Source organism: Ovis aries, chromosome 11 (genome assembly GCF_016772045.2).
Source record: "Ovis aries strain OAR_USU_Benz2616 breed Rambouillet chromosome 11, ARS-UI_Ramb_v3.0, whole genome shotgun sequence".
NCBI lineage: Eukaryota > Metazoa > Chordata > Mammalia > Artiodactyla > Bovidae > Ovis > Ovis aries.
The window spans coordinates 39,225,274-39,244,724 of NC_056064.1; the positions used below are offsets into that span (position 1 = coordinate 39,225,274).

The 19,451-nt window shown below is 52.8% G+C and overlaps 1 protein-coding gene across 2 annotated transcripts in view; it reads left to right on the plus strand.

The window, feature by feature from the left end:
• Positions 1 to 19,451, plus strand: part of LASP1 (LIM and SH3 protein 1) — a 41,258-nt gene that overhangs the window by 16,879 nt on the left and 4,928 nt on the right. For both annotated transcript variants that reach the window (XM_004012830.6, XM_004012831.4), the window contains 3 exons: positions 7,097 to 7,204; positions 16,988 to 17,135; positions 18,983 to 19,086. In XM_004012830.6, the coding sequence (XP_004012879.1) occupies positions 7,097 to 7,204; positions 16,988 to 17,135; positions 18,983 to 19,086 (360 nt within the window). The remainder of the gene's footprint in view (positions 1 to 7,096; positions 7,205 to 16,987; positions 17,136 to 18,982; positions 19,087 to 19,451) is intronic.

The following is a 19,451-nucleotide window of genomic DNA, read 5'->3' on the forward strand; positions in this document are numbered from 1 at the left end:
GACTTGATCAGCGAAGTGGGCCAGAGTGTGCCCGCCCACCCCCTACCTAAAGTGGGTTAGAGGGGTGTGGGTTTCAGATTCTTTCTGCATCAGGAATTTTGTGGGAGGCCCCTAAAGCCCACCTCCTCCAGGAAGCTGGTCCCCTCTCCCTCCCATCCTTTCACGCCCACCCTGAAAGGAAGGTCCTTGGGATGGCTGCCAGTGGTTAAGACTCAGCCCTCCCACTGCAGGGGACACGTGTTTGATCCCTGGTCAGGGATTGACCAGGGAGAGTGAAGTTACACAGTTTATCCTCTAGCCATGTCGCCAACCCTCTTCTACCTGTCCTAGGGCAGGCTGCTAAGGGAGCCTTGCCCCAGGGGCCTGTCCTGCCCACATCTCCTTGGTTTGATTTTCCTGAGCCCCTTCTCAGAGGGAGCCCTGCTTGCCACTGCAGTAGGGGAGGAGATGGGGTTCCTGCACCAGGAAGAGAGAGCTGGGGCTTTAGGGGTCACTGAGGAATAAGCAAAAGGTCCAGAACCTTTCGATCAGAATGGCTTACCCTGACTGGGGGTCTGAGAGGGCTTTCAGGACAAGCCTGGCCCGGATTGTAGGGTGGGACAGAGTGGGGCTTTAGCAAAAACCTCTTGGGGAATGGAACCAAGTGGGCAGGGTGCCCAGGACCAGGAAAATGTCTTGGAGGAGCCACCTGGGCCTCCGAGGGGATCCCTCCTGACCCCTCCAGGTGGGGCTCCTGCTGCCTGGTCTTGGTGTGAATTCTCTGGCTCCCTGCCTCCCAGTTGGTCACATGAAGGAGAACGAGCCCTGGAGTGGCAAAGGCTGTACATGCATTCTCTCATTTGATCTTCCCAGCAACCTGCAAGGGAGGTGCTGTTTTCCCATTGTACAGATGGGGAAACTAAGGCTCAGAGACAGTAAGGGGCTTGCTGAAATCATACAAGCAGCAGTAGCGGTAATAACTGTACTAGTAGCTGGTATATGGAGTGCTTCGTGTTCTGGGTGTGTTAGCGTTCATGCCTCACAATAGGTCTGTGCAATTGGCAGGATCCCTCTCACTTTACAGAAGAGGAAATAGGTGCTAATGACTTTGAATGCCAGTTTGTCTGAGACTTGTATTCTTTCCAGTTTTCCACCCAACTCCCTAAGGAGAACTATCTCTACTTTGATAATAAACACGGTAGTTCCTCTTGTTGGTGAGAACTATCATAGGTTAGCAAATACTTCAGTTACTTCACCTCATTTATCCTTGACTTGACTGCAGGCGTCAGAGACAGGGAACCAAGGCTCTGAGAGGCACTGGACTTTGCCTGTTGACATGCACTCTCGGTGAGCTTTCAGGATCCAGGCTCTGTTTTTTTCACTCTCAAATACAGTGACCTTGACCTTGTGCAGCCCTGTGAGCCAGGGGTTCAGGCCTCCCATGTATCCCACCATGATGGGAGAGCAGGTGCATGCGTGCTAAGTCGTGTTCGACTCTTTGCAACCCCATGGATTGTAGCCTGCCAGGCTCCTCTGTCCGTGGGATTTCCTAGGCAAGAATGCCGGAGTGGGTTGCCATTTCCTTCTCCAAGGGATTTTCCTGACCCCTGGGATGTAATCCACATCTCCTGCATCGGCAGTCAGATTCTCTACCACTGAGTCACCTGGGGACAGGTAGGGGAAGCTAATTTGCCCCTTAGCACAGCTCACATCTACCAGCCCAGGCTCCGCCCCCACTGTGGTGTGAAAGCCGCAGTCACTGTGGGGGCTAATGTAGGTACCAGAGCCCAGCTGACTGAGGAGGGCTGGGTGGCTCAGCTGGCAGAAAGAAGGCTTGAGACGGCACTCGGGCCCGGGCCTGATTTGCACAGGGAATCCCCTGGCCAGGCCCTGACGACTGCCTTAGGGACTCCCCATCCTGTCGCGGGTAGAAGGGGCTTCATGGGGAGAGCGGGTCAGAGCATTGTGGGGTGACCTGTACTCACCCCACAGTGTGAGAGGAGTGTGGGAGTGTGTGTACACACTCAGGCAGAAGCAAGGGACGCACACACACACCCCCGCACACACCTACTCTCAGGAGGAGAAATTCAAACCCTGCTAATTCCCTCAGCCTTTATCAGTCCCACAAAAGCTGGGCTGGAGCTCTTTTTGCCTGTGGAACTCAATCCCTGAGGTCTGTAGGAGGGAGCACGCCCTGCCCACCTCCAGACCTGCCCTGTCTCCCAGGGGCTGGCCCACTGCCTGTCCCCGGGGTTCCGGATTCTTGGGACGGTGGGGAGGTCATGAGAAGGCCAGTCGCTCTTCATGGGTCACCACGGGGGTCGGGCCTGACCTCATTCAGTTGTCACAACCACCTGATGATGGAGGGACTCTTGTCCCCTTGCTACAGACGGGGACACAGGTTAGAGGCCATGCAGAGCCAGCTCCCTGACAGAAGTCAGGCCCTTTGCTCTCAGCCCCTCTGCAGCCTGCTGTGGCACCCAGCTGTGCGCACTAATGCCCAGGATGCATCAGCCACCGGGGGGATGGTGCAGGGGACGAGGGTGGCGTTTAGAATGCAGAGTCCTTGGCCCCACCCAAGAGGGTTTTGGTTGCCACTTCTGGGCCGGGCCCAGGGAGCTGCATTTGGGCAGCCCTGGCGATTCTGATGAGGGCTTTTGGTCCTGCAGACCTGCTCTGAGCAGCTTAGAGCCAGGCTGTGGGCTAGAGAGGGAGGCGAGGAGCTGCTGTGAGGGGTGTGAGCTGAGGCTTTGCATTGAGGCCACTGCTCTAATCTCCTGCAGTTGGGCTCTTGAGGGCTGGGGCTAGGGGTTGGGAGAGGCAGAGGGTGGAGAGGGGTCCTGTCCTCTTTGCAAGTCTGGCTCTGTCTCCTGCTTCCCAGGCTGTGTGCGCTCAGTCTCACCCCTTTGGCTCTCAGTCGTCTTTTCTTGCCTGGTAAAATGGGGACCAGTTGCCTCGATGTTGAGGGCTGGGCCCGAGGCTCTGAGGCTTGGAAGGGCTGAGTGGGCCTGGCTGGGGCCGTGGGCCGTGACAGTTCTGGTTCCTGTGGCCACCGTGGGGGCTGGGCAGGCCACTGTGGTGGGAAGGGAAGCGGGAGCCTCCCTAGCTAGCCCACCCCACCCGCCAGGGGCCAGCCCCCGGCTCCTTCCTGGGCCTGCATGGGTGTCTCTCTCTCTTCTGGCTCTGGGAAGTTGCCTGTGGTATTTCAGCTTTGTTTTCCTATTTCTAGACTGGTTCCCAAAGTGGTACTTTCGGTGTCTGGGACACCTGGAGCCTCCCTTGTGGGGGCGGGTAACCACAGGGCTGACCACAAATGACCCTCTGGGTGGGCCTGTCCAGACTTGGCTGAGGCAGAGCCCTGGTGGCAAGGGCCTAGCGGACCTCCACCCCCTACCCCCACAGGGCAGCTCTCCCACCCGAGCCCCAGGACTAGTAAGAGGCAGCAGATTTGGGGTGGGGCTGAGCTGGGGCTGTCTGTGTGGCCCTCTGAGCTCAGACAAAAGTGAAAGGAAAAGATGTCTTTAATTTTACCCTCATCATCCTTGGTGCTGTGCTTGGGAAATGGCACGGGGCACATGCCACAGGGGACAGGAGATTGTAGCAAAGTCCTGTGCCCTGCCCTGCTGTGTGCGAAGTTCCCACTCTCTTACCTTGAATCTTATAACCTGCAGGGTAGGCAGCATACCTGCATCACTCATACCTGAGCCAGTTGAAGGCCAAATCCTGGATCTGCCCTCAGTAGCTCAGTGACCTTGGACCAGTTATTTAACCTCTCTGAACCTTACTGCCTTTATCTGTAAAGTACAAATTACCTCTCTCCAAAGGTTATTGTGAGGATGTTAGTATGTATTAGGTATTTAGAACAGTTCCTGGCATACAGTCAGCACTCAGTAAATGTTCACTATTACTATTCTCCTGGAAAGGAGAGGAGATGGAACTTGGATATGATAAAGCTGAGGAGTATTAGACCTTTTGATGACTGCTTCCAGACTGACCTTTCTCATTAACTCTCCTCCCCATCTGTGTGTGTTTACTCTTAAAATAATTAATTTTTTTTGTTAGAAGTGGGTGGGTTACATAGTACGTGGGTTTAGCACATTAGGTAGGTACATAATAAGTAGGAATTGTTGGTATCATTTTTTTCAATATATATATTTTTAAGTCGTGATCTTTCCTCTTACATTGGGTCAGTAAGGCAATTGTTTTTCAACTTATGCTGCCTGTTTGGAGATTTTATTTTTGCATTCAATTCATTCATTATTTACCCAACAAACCTTTGTACCTAGTATTTGCTATGGTAAGTGATGAGCAAGCTAGAATCTGGGAGAATAATAAATCTATATATGAAAAGTAGAATTTCTTAGGCCCTGGTTGTTCAGGCCTGAGGGGCCTCATGCGCTCCCCTCTCTACCTTGGGAGTGTCCAGGTGGGAGGCCCAGACATTCAGACAGGACTCCTGAGTTGAACTGACAAGGCAGGTTGAGTGACCTTGGGCAGGTCACTTCCGTGCTCAGAGCCCCTGTCACATCCTGGTGAGCCATCCCAGAAGAGGGCAAGCACTCCAGCTTGGGTGATGAACGAGGTTCCACGTGGGGCCCTCCCCAGACTTCTGTTTCCTTGACTTTTACCTCTGCCAGCTACTCCAGCTCCAGATGGCCAGAGAATCTTCCCCACCTTGATTCTCCATAATCAGGAACAGGTGCTTAAATATGGTCAGAAACTCCAGAACCAGGAGGACTTTTATTGATCAGCTGGCTGGCCACTCTCGGGAGACCCAGAGAGGGGGACCGACTTGCCCAGGAACACACAGCGAAGTAGTGCTGAGCACAGGCCTCCGTCCTTTCTTGCCCCCTGCTCCTTCCAGCCCCGCCCTCTCTGGGCTGCCTGTGCCAGCAGTGAAATGAATTATCCTTCCCCAGGAGGGAGGGAGAGGCAGTTCCTGAGCCTGGGAACCAGCTGATGTCATTGCAGTGTTGCCATGACAATTATTCCCCTGGATTAGGGGCCTGACCCTCCAGAGGGCCTGGAAGTGGAGGAAGGAGTCAGGGACTGGTGTTTGTTCAGCACTTGACAAAGCACCTTTACACTTAACCCTTGTCCTTGCCTCCCTGGTGGCTCAGACAGTAAAGCGTCTGCCTACAGTGCGGGAGACCTGGGTTCGATCGTTCGATCCCTGGGTCAGGAAGGTCCTCTGGAGGAGGAAATAGCTACCCACTCCAGTACTCTTGCCTGGAAAATCCCATGGATGGAGGAGCATAGTAGGCTACAGTCCATGGGGTCGCAAAGAGTCGGACACGACTGAGCGACTTCACTCCACTTCTTCACTTATCCTTGCACACTGAACCCTGCTGTGTGCTTCGTATGTGTCTGTTGCTTTAAAGCCACCTGTATCTTTGATTTGAATGGGTGTGTCATGATCCCCATTTTATAGATGTGGACACTGAGGCCTGAGAGGTTAAATCAGTTGCCCAAGATCACTCAGCAAGTGGGAGACAGCCTGTATTCATACCAGCTCCCACAGGCTCTTTGTTCTTGCTTGGTGGTAGGAAGCCCCTTCTCCATTATGGACAGTCCTCTTACAGGTGAGGCAATCAAGGCCAGAGTTCTTGGATCTGTGGCCTCTGCATCTGGAGCGACACATTTTTGACTCTCAGTGCTTTACCTTTCTTGATGCTTGCTTCCAGAAGGGTCTCCCCCTCAACCCACCCTTGCCACTAAGAGTTGCTGTGCTGGCCCAGGCCTTCTTGGAAGAGCTGCTGTGGGGCAGTTCTAGGCCCTTGGGGAGGGTTGGTACCTGGACCCTCTGTGTTAACTTCCAGTCTGAGAGGACCTAGCACATCCAGGCCTTTATTTCAGTCTGGGTCAGAACAAAGGAGGTTCTGGAACCTTTTAGCAACAAGAAACCCTTGTTGGATGGGTGAGCTGGGGCTCTGGAGACAGACAGGGACCCTGACCCCTGGGGGGTGCAGAGGAACCAACAGGTGCGTGTTGTCAGTCGGGTCACAGTGCAGCTCAGCCCTGAGGCCAGATGACTCCATGCCTGGGAGAGGCCTGGAAATTCCCAAGGTCCTGGGCCTTGTGTCCTGGACTGACCTGCCTCCAGGACAGTGCAGCCTGCATGGAAGAAGTCCAGGCAGCTGGTGGGCTTTGCAACAGCTGCTGCCGAGGTGGACAGTAAAAACTCTGAAAGCCGGAGGAACAGGTTCCTGTCCCAGGGCCATTTCCAGCCTCCATTCTGCTCTTCAAAACCCGCAGGGGAGGACAGTTTTCATATTTCAGTTCCCTTAGTGCTTGGGAAGTCCTTTCTGAATGTCTGACTTAAGTCCCTCTAGTACTCAGGTTTCCATGGAATACTCAGAAGAGAGGGGCATTGGAGGGGATGGTAGGGGTCTTTCTTAGCGCTTCGAAGCCTGAAGTGCTATCTGTCCCCCACCCATTTCATCCCCTCCTGTGGTGCTGACCTCAAAAGCCAGCCTGGCAGGCTCCAGGCAGCCACCGGGGCCTGTCAAAGGCTCATTGATTGAGTCTTCTGAGTGGCTGTCTTACCGCCCTCCTTTCTGGGCACCAACTTTGTCCCTTGGCACAGCCCTCACTCAGAAACTCCCCCAGGCTCTCAGTGGGTAGGACCACATCCTGGCCAGGGTGAGGGCTGGGGCAGTCCTTGGAGCTCTGGAAAGAACCTTTTTCCTCTCGCTGTCAGGCGGGATGGGCCGTGGTGAAGGTTCAGGAGTCAGGCAGATGAAAGTTTCATCCTGTTGGCTCTGAACTTGTGCTGCTAAGCTGTGTGAGCTTGGGCAGGTGACTTTCCCTCTCTGTGGCTCAAGTTTCCTTGTCTGTAAAATGGAACTAACAATAGTCTATAGCAAGACTTAAATGACAGTTCATGTAAAGCTCTTGGCACTCAGGATACACCAAATATGAATACATAGCAATAGTTTATTATCATTGGTCTGATACTTTTCGGCCAAGGTTTCTGCCTGGAGTTGGGAGGTGGGAGTGGATGTCGCTGCAGCGGGGGTTCTGGTCAGGGTCTCTCCTGGCTGGTTTCTGCAGGCTGGAGCCCACTCTGCTCCCCCTGCCTCGACTCTGATTCCTCTCCACCACCTTGGTCCTCCAGGTACGCTACAAGGAGGAGTTTGAGAAGAACAAGGGCAAAGGCTTCAGCGTGGTGGCAGACACGCCCGAGCTCCAGAGAATCAAGAAGACCCAGGACCAGATCAGTAATGTAAGGTCCCCTGCTCCACGGGTACTACCCTGACTCTGGCGCTCCCTTCTCGTTTCCTCCCCACCTGCCTGGCAGTCGTGCATGAGGCCAGTTCTGTGCCGCCCCTGCTTTCCTCTGCAGGCCTGGCTGGTGCCTGCTTGAGCTGAGGGAAGGGAAGGGTTTGGGGTTCCCAAGATGCCTTTCCTCTGTGCACCCCCAGATTGCCCTTTTGATACCCTCTGCCCACATAATATTTCCACCTTGAAAGAACTGGACTTTTTTGGGGGGTGTACAGGGAGGGCCTTTGTGCTCAATCACCCCCCTCACCCCCTACTCTCTCTGAACTTTGCCTCCCTCCCTGCTGGCTATGGTGAGGGCCAGGCTTCGGACTAGCTGTTTTGTCTGAGCACAAAGGTCAGAACTGGGTGGCAGGGGTGGGGAGGGGCTGGCCTCCCCATCGACTGCCTCTGGGTGCTGACATTGCAGTCATTTCCGCCCTCCTTCAGCCTCCTCCCCCACCTCGGCTTGCTCTTCCTTCCTGTGTAAAAACCCCAGTCGGGTTTTGCTCGCTGGCTCTGCACCCCTTGGCCTGGCCCTCCCAGGTCCAGGGTGGTCACCAGTGTCTAGCCATGGCAGGGCTGGACGTGCAGAGTGGGCGCCCCTATGACACCTGGGGCAGGGGACAGGCCTCAGTTTCCTGCTTGGCGGAGCCACAGACTAGCAGCCTGTGTGGCTCTGGGCTTGTGGGGAGGCTGCTTAGGGGGCTTTGGGCAATGCGGGGGCACTGCTGTGAGCCACAAGCATGGACATGGCTGCAGGCCTGTGTTGCTCAGAGTCCCATAAAGGACTGGGCAAGCAGGTGTCTTCAGGTCTGGTTCAGGAGGGGTTGGCAGGTTGCCTGGTGTCACTCTGGACTGAGGGTCTGGACAGAGGCTTCAGGGGCCCTGAGTTTTGGGTGGCCTATCCGGCATCTGGCCCTCAGACCTCCTTTATCAGGCACTCCTGGAAGTGAGTTGGACCACTGTTAGGGCTAACTTGCTGTGGCTCAGGTAGATGTCAGAAGCCAGGACCCAAGCAATCAGAAGTGGCCATGTCTGAGACTTTGGCTCTTAAACTTTGATCAGCAGCCTGCAGTATGAAATACATTTCATGACGTGGCCCACTGAACAGGCTTGCTGACTTATTTGAGAGAAACAGAACCAAAACTTTCAGGAAAGAGTGCTCTACCACTTAAAGGGCATTCGGATATTTTCTGTTCTATTTTAGTTTGTTAAAGATGCTGGGTTTCACAATTAGATTGTTGACCTGCAGCTTGAAATTCGTGTCTTGAGGAAATGGAGTGCTTCCCTTGGCCTAAGATGCCTCTGACAGCTGTAATCCCCTCTTCGCCTCAAACAAGGCCTGTCTCAATTGCTTCTTTATTAGCTAGGGCCTGGCCTCAACCCGAGAGCTTCCCTGCTGGTTGTGCCCAGAAGAAGGTGTGGGTCTCAGCTGTCCTCATGGAAAACAGGAGGGAGGGGAAGCCTCAGGTAACAGGGAAGGAATATACAGAAAACTGGGCTCCTGAGTCTTTAGCCTCTGGCCTTTCATTGTGAAGACTGTTATCTGGACACCTGCTCCCTTCCTACAACTGCAACCCCCCAGCACATTCACTCATTGTTTCCAGCCTGTGGCTTTTAGAAGGGGGAGGCAAGCCCAGTCATCCTTGCCTGCTTTTCTGGAAGTCTTCCAGAATACTCCACACCCAGCCTGTTGCACCTGTATTCCCCAGCCTCTCCCCGACAACTAGTTATTGGAGATGTTAATGTCTGAGGAGCCCTGGTAACAACTCACTCCGGCCAAGACACCCACACTTGGGCAGATACCATCTTATCAGTAGCCACAGGGCTGCAATGAGCTGATTGTCCTCTATCTGAGGCGGGGAGGTGACTGATGCCTGACCTGGTTCTGCTTTTGCAGCTTTAGCTGGGACCTCTGACACATGACCACAAAGCTGGAAGACTCTTGGTTTTGGCAAATGCCGTTAGTCTGTCAGCTGTGGGCTTCCAAACAGCTGTACTTCAATCTCTTGAAAAGGTTGATTGAAGATAGAGGCTAAAAAAAAAGAAAATGCATCCTGAGGCCTCCTCCTGGGACTGCCTGGGAGCAGAGCCCAGAAACTAGCATTAATTTTATCTCCTTTTTAGGAACTAGCAATTTTTTAAAATGTTTATTTATTTGGCTATGCTTGGTTGTGGCATGTGGGGTCTAGTTCCCTGACCAGGAATCGAACCTGAGTCCCCTGCACTGGGAATGTGGTGTCTTCGCCACTGGAGCACCAAGGAAGTCTCAGGAACTAGCATTTTATTTTTAAAATTACTCCTGTTGTTGTTTTTTATCTTTTCTTCCATTTTTATTGAGCTGTGATTGACATGCTGCACTGTATACGTATAAGGTGTCCAGCATAATGATTTAATTTACCTCCATCATGAAATGATTATCACAATAAGTTGAATGAATCATCTCATATAGATACAAAGTTAAAAGTGATTGATAGAAAGTAAGATTTCTTTTTTCAAGAACCAGCATTTTTAACACATTCCTTGAGTTCCCTGCAGTGTGAGAATCATCACCAAGAGTCTGAAAAGAGCTTCACCAAAGGTGCCAGTCCTGGCTACATCCCAGAACCCCCAGGGAACTTTAAACCACGTTATTAAATTGTCCTTCCTCCAGGGAGTTTTGGGAAAGATGATGTCTAGAGCCACGCCTTCTGTTTTGTATCCAAAATAGTGTTCCTATATGAGCTTGTCACTCATTTCCCAGGTTATCGTCAGATGCCACCTCGATTTGTGAGGAAAATGTCAAGCACTTAGTCTGAGATAAATATTGTCCATTGCTGTTAATTTAAAGGTAGACTTTGGTTTCTGCATGGTGGTGAAAGAAGGGATATGGACTAAAGTTTGGCTGAAAAGTTGGGCCTTTGTCTAGAACTAAAAATGTGTGGAAACTTGGGAGGCAAGGTGCTAGTAAGTTAGGCCCCTGTGGTGAGTGATCGACTCTTTTTCAGTTGAAGTATAGTTGGTTTTCTATTCTGTGTTCATTACTGCTATACAGCAAAGTGATTCAGTTATACTGGGTTGACCAAAAAGTTCACTCGGGGTTTTCCATAGGGTGTTATGGACAGAATCAAACAAACTTTTTGGCCAAGCCAACATTGATCTGGCCTTTGGGCGCCAGCTCTGATGGCTGTGATGGATGGGAGTCTCTCTTTTTTCGGCTTTGCTGGGTCTTAGTTGCTGCTCCTGGGCCTTCTCTAGCTGCAGTGCACTGCTCTCCACCTCCCGTGCACGGGCTTCCTGTTGCGGAGCAGGGGCTCTAGGCACGGGCTTAGTTGCCCCACAGCATGTGGGATCGTCCCAGACCAGAGGTCAAACCTGTGTCCCCTGCATTGGCAGGCAGATTCTTAACCACTGACCCAACAGGGAAGCCCTAGACAGAAGTTTTTAATTGCTGAGTCCCTTTTACTAGGAGCCCCTGCCTTCAAGTAGGCAAGTTTTCATTTACCTACATATTTCCTCATATATAGATTTCCTGTATACAGTTTTGGGTCTTTTTAACTTTTCCTTTTTCTGTAAAGTATAACACATACACACCTGTGTGTGTGTTCACCATGCAAGGCAGGAAGCAGAGCATGACAGCCCCCTGTCAAAATAGAGCTTTCAAAGTGTTCAAAAAACAGACATAACTCTCATGTAGTGAGTACCTATCATATAATTAACTTAATTATGAGGAACCAGCTGGGAGCATCTGACAGGCAGAGGTGAGGCCTAGTCTGTGAAAGAAAGCACTGGATATAATTAGATACAGAACTGGTTAGTGTTCTGCCATTAGCTGCAGAACTAGTTTATGGCCTACAGGACTGTAAAACCATAAGCTTTGGAGATATCCTTGCTATAGGCAGAAATCTTTTGCATTTCTTACAGTCAGAAATAATTAGCAGCTCATATTTCTTAAATTAGCTGCAGTCCTTATGCATGCATGCATACATGCTAAGTCGCTTTAGTCCTGTCTGACTCTTTGTGACCCTGTGGACTGTAGCCCACCAGGCTCCTCTGTCCGTGGGATTCTGTAGGCAAGCATACTGAAGTGGGTATGCTCCAGGGGAATCTTCCTGACCCAGGGATCGAATCCGTGCCTCTCATGACTCCTGCACTGGCCGGTGGGTTCTTCGCCACCAGCACCACCTGGGAAACGCTTCGGGTCCTTATAGTTTGGGCCCAATCAGTAGTAAATAGTAAAGTCAGAGAAAATTCTAGCCCCAGAGTCAGATAGCTGGCGCTGGGCTTGTTGCACACCCTGTATGCTTTTTTTTTAAGTGTGGAATCTTTCTTTGTTTAAAACTGAAGTGTATGTTGTGTTGGTTTCAGGCGTACAGAAAAGTGACTAAGTTAACTTTTTCCAGATTCTTTTCCCTTAGAGTTTACTATGAGATGCTGAGTATAGTTCCCTGAGCTATAACAATAGGTCCTTGTGGTTATCTGTTTTATATTTAGTAGTGTGTACACGTATCCCAAACCCCTCTAATTAATCCCCCCTCCATAGCTATGCATTTCTGAATACTAGAGTTTTGTTTTCCCCAGTTTTGAACATACATTGTTTTTTGTGTGTCGTATCCTTGGGGGTAACACTGGGCTTAAAGCATCGTGACGCTATAGTTTATTCTTTTCTGTTGCTGTGTTATATTCTGTTTAAACTGCTTATCCCACATTTTGTTGATTCTGGGGTTGATGGCATTTGGATTGCTTCCGTGGCTGTGGACAACTTCACACGTATTTCCTAGCGTTAACGTGGAGGGCAGTTGTCGCATCTTGGAGGCTATGTCTCCTCAGCCTTAGCAGATAACGCTGAAATACTGTTCAGGCAGTGGTATTGATTTACCGTCTCGCCAGCACTGATGAGAGTTTCCACTGCTCTGTATCCTTAGACTTGTTCAGTTTAGCCATTCTGATTGTGCGTAGTAGTATCTCATGGTTTTAACTTGCATTTCTCTGATTAGTAATGAAGGCGAGCACAGATTTACATTTGTTTTAAAAACACAATAGTGTTAGTCTCTCATGGGGAACACAGCATTGCTTAGTGGTTGAGAACTAAGGAGCCGATGGGAGGACCCATTTAGGCACCTCTTACCTACCTCCTGAGCCTTGGTCTCCCTGTCTGAAAAATGGGGATGATTGTAATACATTGTTCTTGGGCTGGCTGAGAAAAGGAAATGAGTAATGCATATAAGGGCACCACAGAGGCCCGCAACAAATGGAAACATTGTTAGAAAAACCAGACCTTGGCTGGTGAGTTGATTATTCCATCCAGAGCCTGATATTCCCTTCTTGGCTGTGATGTGGAATCATGTGGGAGCAAGTGTGGAGTCAGACCTTGGTTTTCCACCACAATCAGGAAGGAGAACACGGGGTCAGAAAACAGACCATCAGCTGGCAGAGAAAATGTGTTTTCCACAGCTTTGGAACGGACCCTCAACGAGTCATCCTGGAGTCCTGGCTGGCAGGGCCCTGGATGAGTGGGGAGGGTCCTCCGGGGCCTGGACCCCTCCACCTCCATGCACTTGGATCTCCCGGGCGTCCTTCCAGGGGGTCCCGGGACATTTTTTGGCTGGGCCTCTGCTGATGTTTCTGAGCTTATGGTGACCCCTTTTCAGTGCACTTAGACGACTGGAACTTTGCTGAGCCTGGGACTGAGCTCAACCAGGGCCTTGGCCTCCCTTTTGGATATGCTCACACCCTTTAATGTGCCTCTTTAGGCACAAGCTATTAGGCTGATCAGCAAAGTAATAACAGTTTCCTTGTTTCCTGCGCAGGGGAGGGAGAGGAAGTTGAGAGGACTGAGATTTTATCAGGTGGCCCCCTGGGCGGAAGGGCGCTGCAGCCTCACGTTTCTTAGTCCACTTCCGTTCTGCGCTGCTGCTCCTGACTTCAGTGCCTGGCGCCCCTTCTCTCGAAGTTAGGGTGACCTTGTGATTATCATCCCTTTTAAAAGTGAAAGGGAGTGCTATTCATATTTGTTCTAGAAGACATGAACTGGGGCCAGGGGCAGACTTGGGCGTGGGGTCACCTTGTCCCAGGAAAGGACCTGACCAGCTGTGGCTTTGTCCTTGTATGACCGGCTTCAGGCCTGACTAATGAAAGTCACTTCACTTCTGTAAAATGGAAATTAAAGTGTACCTATGGGACTTTTTTAAAAGGCTGATTATTGTCAAGGCCAAGGGAGATTATATGCAGAGAACTCAGTGAAGAGCTGAGTCAGGGTTATTACAGTGAGCAGGTGGTCCCTTTATCGGTGGCGGGAAGGGTTCTCCTGTGTTCCGGCTGCTGCTGCTGTGCCTGGATCAGCTGGCCCTGTGTAGAGTGGCTTTTTAAGGAGCAAGATGGATCCCATCAGCCACTTCTGGAAACGAACACACGTCCACACTTGCTTTCAGTTCTAGGATTTGGCTAGGTTCCTAGAGGCAGTTGGAAGCCTTAGGACCACATGGGAGCAGACGGTGCCGTGGCCTCTTTTTAAGATGAGGAAGTCCAGGCCCAGAGGGGATAGGACTCTTGCAAGTTCACATGAGCAAGTGAATGGCCCGTGAGGTGTGGGAGGGACGTGCAGTCCTCGATGAAGGACTGAGTCTACAACGTGATGGGGGATGGGACCCAGACGTGCTTCTTCCTCCAAGAGTCACCCCTTCACGAATACAGAGCTGCAGCCTGCCCCTCAGCCCACATCCTGGCTCCCTCAGGGCCCAGGGCAGGCCTCTGTCTGCCTCCCCGTGGTCACCGGCTCCCAGGGTCAGGCCTCTTTTCATTATCGGAAAGTAAACACGGGAAGCTAACCTTTCCCACCCCAGGACAGAAGTCAGAAGGGCAGTTGCCTTGAGAGCCTAAAGGCCTCTCCTTGGCCCCACTCCCCCACTACTCCTTGACAGAGGAGGGGGGCTCACTGAGTGGGCTCAAGAGAGACTCTCACCTTTTGCCCTTGTCTTAGGGATCTGAGAGCAGGACACTGGCCCTTGACCTTCACCTCTTAGGGTTCTGCTTCATGGGAGTTTGGGAATCCTGTGGGTGTTCAGTCTGACCAGGGCCAGCTGTCTGCCCTTCAGTTTATTTTGCTCTTTGGGTGTGGGTCCTTGCTTGGGCATGACGGAAAGGGGTGAGAGGAGGAGGGAGGCTCATCCTGACCCAAACCCCTAAGTGAGGCACTCCCTACCTCCCCACTGGCCCATCCCAAGCTGTGCTGCTGCCTGACCTGTTCTCCCAGCCCGGGCTGCAGCAAGTCACCACCATTCAACAGTGGAAGAGCAGCAGGGAGATGTGGGTGGGCCCAGTTGACCACCCCTGCAGACCTGTAGCCCGGCCGCTTCTGGCTGAGTTTTAGTCTTGCCCTCCTTATAAAGCAGATGCGAGAAAGCAGCAAAGAACGTGAGAAGGCGCGGGCCACAGGAGCACCTGGGCTTGGACAGCTGGATCAGGCAGGGACTTCTGGGCACAGAGTTGCAGGTTCCCTCTGCTCCTGGAGGCAGGGCAGGCTTTGCCCCTCCTCACCCTGTCCCCCTCACCCACCCCCTCTTCCACCGGGGGCAGCACAGGGCAGGATCCTCGTGAACAGGAGGTGAGAACCAGCCTCCAGGCCGGTGGTGGTCTGAGGTCTGGAGAGGATTCAGGTCTGGGTCTGCTCGGGACCAGACCAGCTTTCTGTGTCCCTCTTTCTGAGCTTCCTCTGCGGGGGAGGTGGGGGGGACTGCCCCACTTCCTCCCCAGCCCCAGCCCAGTACTCCCGGAGCGCTAACCATGGACCATCCACCGCTCCTCGGTTGCTTGCCTCCTTTCCCCTAAGTTTCCTCTCTGCAAAGTCAGTAGGTCCTCAAGGTGCAGTGTGGGCATGTTGCCACTGGGGATGCAGGCAGAAAATCCCAGAACTCCTGACTCTGCTTCTTTTTCATCCTTTGTTTTATTCCTATTTGTACGTTTTACACACAAATGTGTATAGACATTTCATGGGTGTAAAGTGGTACTTCTGTGTAATTTGGGAGGATTGTGCTGAAACAGATATTACCAACAGGAAAAGAGGGGGCAAAGAGGGGACAGCAGACGTTTTCTGTAGAGCTCCAGAGAGTAAATAAATGTTTTAGGCTTTGTGGGCCAAAGGGCCTATCAAAGCTACTCAGCTCTGTAGTGATGGCGTGAGAGCAGCCAGAGATAATAGGGAGATGAATGGGTATGACTGTTCTAGTAGAACTTTATTTCTGGACACTGAAATTTGAATTTCATAGAAATTTCATGTGTTACCAATCTTATTCCTTTTAACTCTCCACACAGGCTTCAAACGTTACTAAACGTAGTACCCGTTCGTAGCTCGTATGCAGACCATGAACAAATGGGCTGCGGGCTCATGGACCAGAGTTTTCCAACCTCTGCTCCAGATCACTGGTTCTCAAACTTGAGCCTTCAAGACTCAGACTCACCTCGGGGAGCTTTTAGAAGTGCACATGTCTGTGCGTGCTAAGCCACTTCAGTCATGTCTGACTCTCTGTGCTATGGATCATATACCTACCCTATGCACTGTAGCCCGCTAGGCTCCTCTGTCTGTGGGATTTCTCCAGGCAAGAATACTGGAGTGGGTTGCCATGCCATCCTCCAGGGGATCTTCCCAACCCAGGGATCGAACCATGTCTCCTGCGTTAGCAGGTGGGTTCTTTACCACTAGCACCACCTGGGAAGCCCCTTAGAAGTGCATATTCCCTCCAAAAAAAAAAAAGAATAAAGGTGCATATTCCAAAACCCGAGCCCTGAAAATTGTAGATTCTATGGAAGGTCCTGGAACCTGCGTTTAGCAGATAGTCTGAAGACCAGACTTTAAGAACACAATTCTGGGTCCTGGTGGTCCTTGGTGAAGACCTGGGGTGTGTGGCTTCTTCAGGTCTCTTTTTGCCCATTTTTTAACCTGAGGAGAGAAGGAACTCATCTTCCAGATACTGACATACCCTCGGAGAGGGCCAGGCTTTTCTTGTCCTACAAGCTGGGGTCCTCAGCGGAGCTTTATGCGGTCATGCCCACAAGAGGCAGAATCACCTGCTGGTTAGGAACACAGGCTCTGAAATCTCCATGAGCATGGGTTACTCATGTTGCTGGTAGTGCTTTAGTCTCCTTGTCTGTTATATGGGGCTATGCTGTACCCCCGTATAGGTGCTGACATGGTAAAATGAGCCTGTGATGCAGAACTCCTGGCGTAGTGCCTGGCACCTAGCAGATGCTCTGTAAACCAGAGTCACTGCTATGGGCCAGGGTGGAAATGGGGCAGCTCCAGCTCTGCCGCAGGGACATAAAAAGGACTGCCTACATTCGTCTGGTGCTTTCACTTACATTCATTCCCTTCTGAGGGGAGTGGCAACCCACTCCAGTATTCTTGCTGGGAAAATCCCACGGACAGAGGAGCCTGGCAGGCTACAGTCCATTGGGTTGCAAAGAGTCAGACATAGTTGAGGCACTAACACTTTAGCTAACATGGCCCTTTTACATCCGTCATCTCATCACATCCTCCAGCAACCCCTGAGGGGAGGTCCTGATGCTCACTCTGTAAGGAGGAAACCCGGCTTGGCGAGGTGAAGTGTTTGTTGGAGGGCGCGTTGCGGTACACCCCTGCTGAGGACCTGGCTCTCTTCGCCTGGAGTCCTGCAGGAGTCTCTCCCGTCCCAGGATCTTGAATGGCAACGGAAAAGGGGAGCTTTGGTTGGTTTGCTGTGGGTTCTTCACCCAGTGCTTTCTGGCCCTGCAGATAAAATATCACGAGGAGTTTGAGAAGAGTCGCATGGGCCCCAGTGGGGGTGAGGGTCTGGAGCCCGAGCGCCGAGATCCCCAGGAGAGCAGCTACCGGCGGCCCCAGGAGCAGCAGCAGCCTCACCACATCCCTGCCAGCACCCCAGGTGAGCGGGGGGCTGTGGGGACCGAGGACCCTGAGGCAAGGTGGGGAGGAGGTGAGGGGGAAGCCTCGAGTACACACACGCGCACACAACCAGGTCCCATCCCTACCCAGGGCATGAACGCACACGCACACACACCCCTACCCAGGGCATGGAGGCACACACACACACACACCCCTACCCAGGGCATGGACACACATACACACACACACACCCCTACCCAGGGCATGGACACACACACACACACACACACACCCCTACCCAGGGCATGGAGACACATACACACACACACACCCCTACCCAGGGCATGGACACACACACACACACACACACACACCCCTACCCAGGGCATGGACACACACACACAGGGCATGGACACACACGCACACACCCCTACCCAGGGCATGGAGACACACACACACACACACACACACACCCCTACCCAGGGCATGGACACACACACACACACACACCCCTACCCAGGGCATGGACACACACACACAGGGCATGGACACACACACACACACCCCTACCCAGGGCATGGAGACACACACACACACACACCCCTACCCAGGGCATGGAGACACATACACACACACACCCCTACCCAGGGCATGGACACACACACACACACACACCCCTACCCAGGGCATGGACACACACACACAGGGCATGGACACACACACACACACCCCTACCCAGGGCATGGAGACACACACACACACACACCCCTACCCAGGGCATGGACACACACACACACCCCTACCCAGGGCATGGACACACACACACACACACACCCCTACCCAGGGCATGGACACACATACACACACACACACCCCTACCCAGGGCATGGACACACACACACACACACACACACCCCTACCCAGGGCATGGACACACACACACAGGAGGAGGTGAGAGGGAAGCCTCGTGTACACACCCCAGGTCCCATCCCTACCCAGGGCATGAACACACACACACACCCCTACCCAGGGCATGGACACACACACACACACCCCTACCCAGGGCATGGACACACACACACACACACACACACACACACACACACACACACATCCCTACCCAGGGCATGGACACACACACACACACACACACCCCTACCCAGGGCATGAACACACACACACAGGAGGAGGTGAGAGGGAAGCCTCGAGTACACACATGTGCACACGCGTACATACCCCAGGTCCCATCCCTACCCAGGGCATGAACGCACGTGCACACACACACACACACACACACACACACACACACACACCCCTACCCAGGGCATGAACACACACACAGGAGGAGGTGAGAGAGAAGCCTCGAGTACACACATGCGCACACATGTACACACACCAGGTCCCATCCCTACCCAGGGCATGAACACACACACACACACACACAGGAGGAGGTGAGAGGGAAGCCTGAGTACACACACGTGCACACGCGTACACACCCCAGGTCCCGTCCCTACCCAGGGCATGAACACACACACATGCATGCACACACACCCCAGGTCCCGTCCCTACCCAGGGCATGAACACACACACACACATCCCTACCCAGGGCATGAGCACACACACACGCATGCACACACACCCCAGGTCCCGTCCCTACCCAGGGCATGAACAGGGTCAGGGCTGTGCCGGCCCCTGCTGTGCTGGGGAGGGTGCCGCTGGGGCGTGGCAGCAGCGTGTGTGCACACAGACAGAAGCCCTCGGGAAGTGGGAGTTGAGAAAGCCATGGGGTTGGAAATACACAACGTGGTCTCGGGGAGGAAGGGGGCGGCTCTGGGAGGGTCTGAGTTTGACCGGAAGGTCCTGAGCCTGCCTCCTGCTGGCTTCCAGTGTACCAGCAGCCCCAGCAGCAGCCGGCAGCCCAGTCCTATGGTGGCTACAAGGAGCCTGCAGCCCCGGTGTCCATACAGCGCAGCGCCCCAGGCGGCGGCGGGGTGAGTGGCCCGGCGGAGGGAGGTGGGGGAGGTAGGGTGAGCCTAGGGGAGGCTTCCTGGGCGTCCCTTTAGAAAAGACGTCCCTTCTTGGACACCCTTTTTTTTGTTTTGTTTTGTTGGACAACCTTTAGGGAAAAAAACGCAGGCGAGACAGTTCTCAGAGAAATAAAGTAGCCTGAGATAAGAGACCTGCTGAGGCCTCAGGCTCCAGATGCTCAAGGGAGGGAAGGAACAGCAGTGGGTCTGAGAGGTCATCTGAAGGCTAAGGTCCCAGAGAGACCAGTCAGTGCTTCAAATACTTACTGAGCATGTTCTGGACAGAAGGGATGTGGTCTGAGTAACAGTTCACCTTTCTGCCCTCTTGG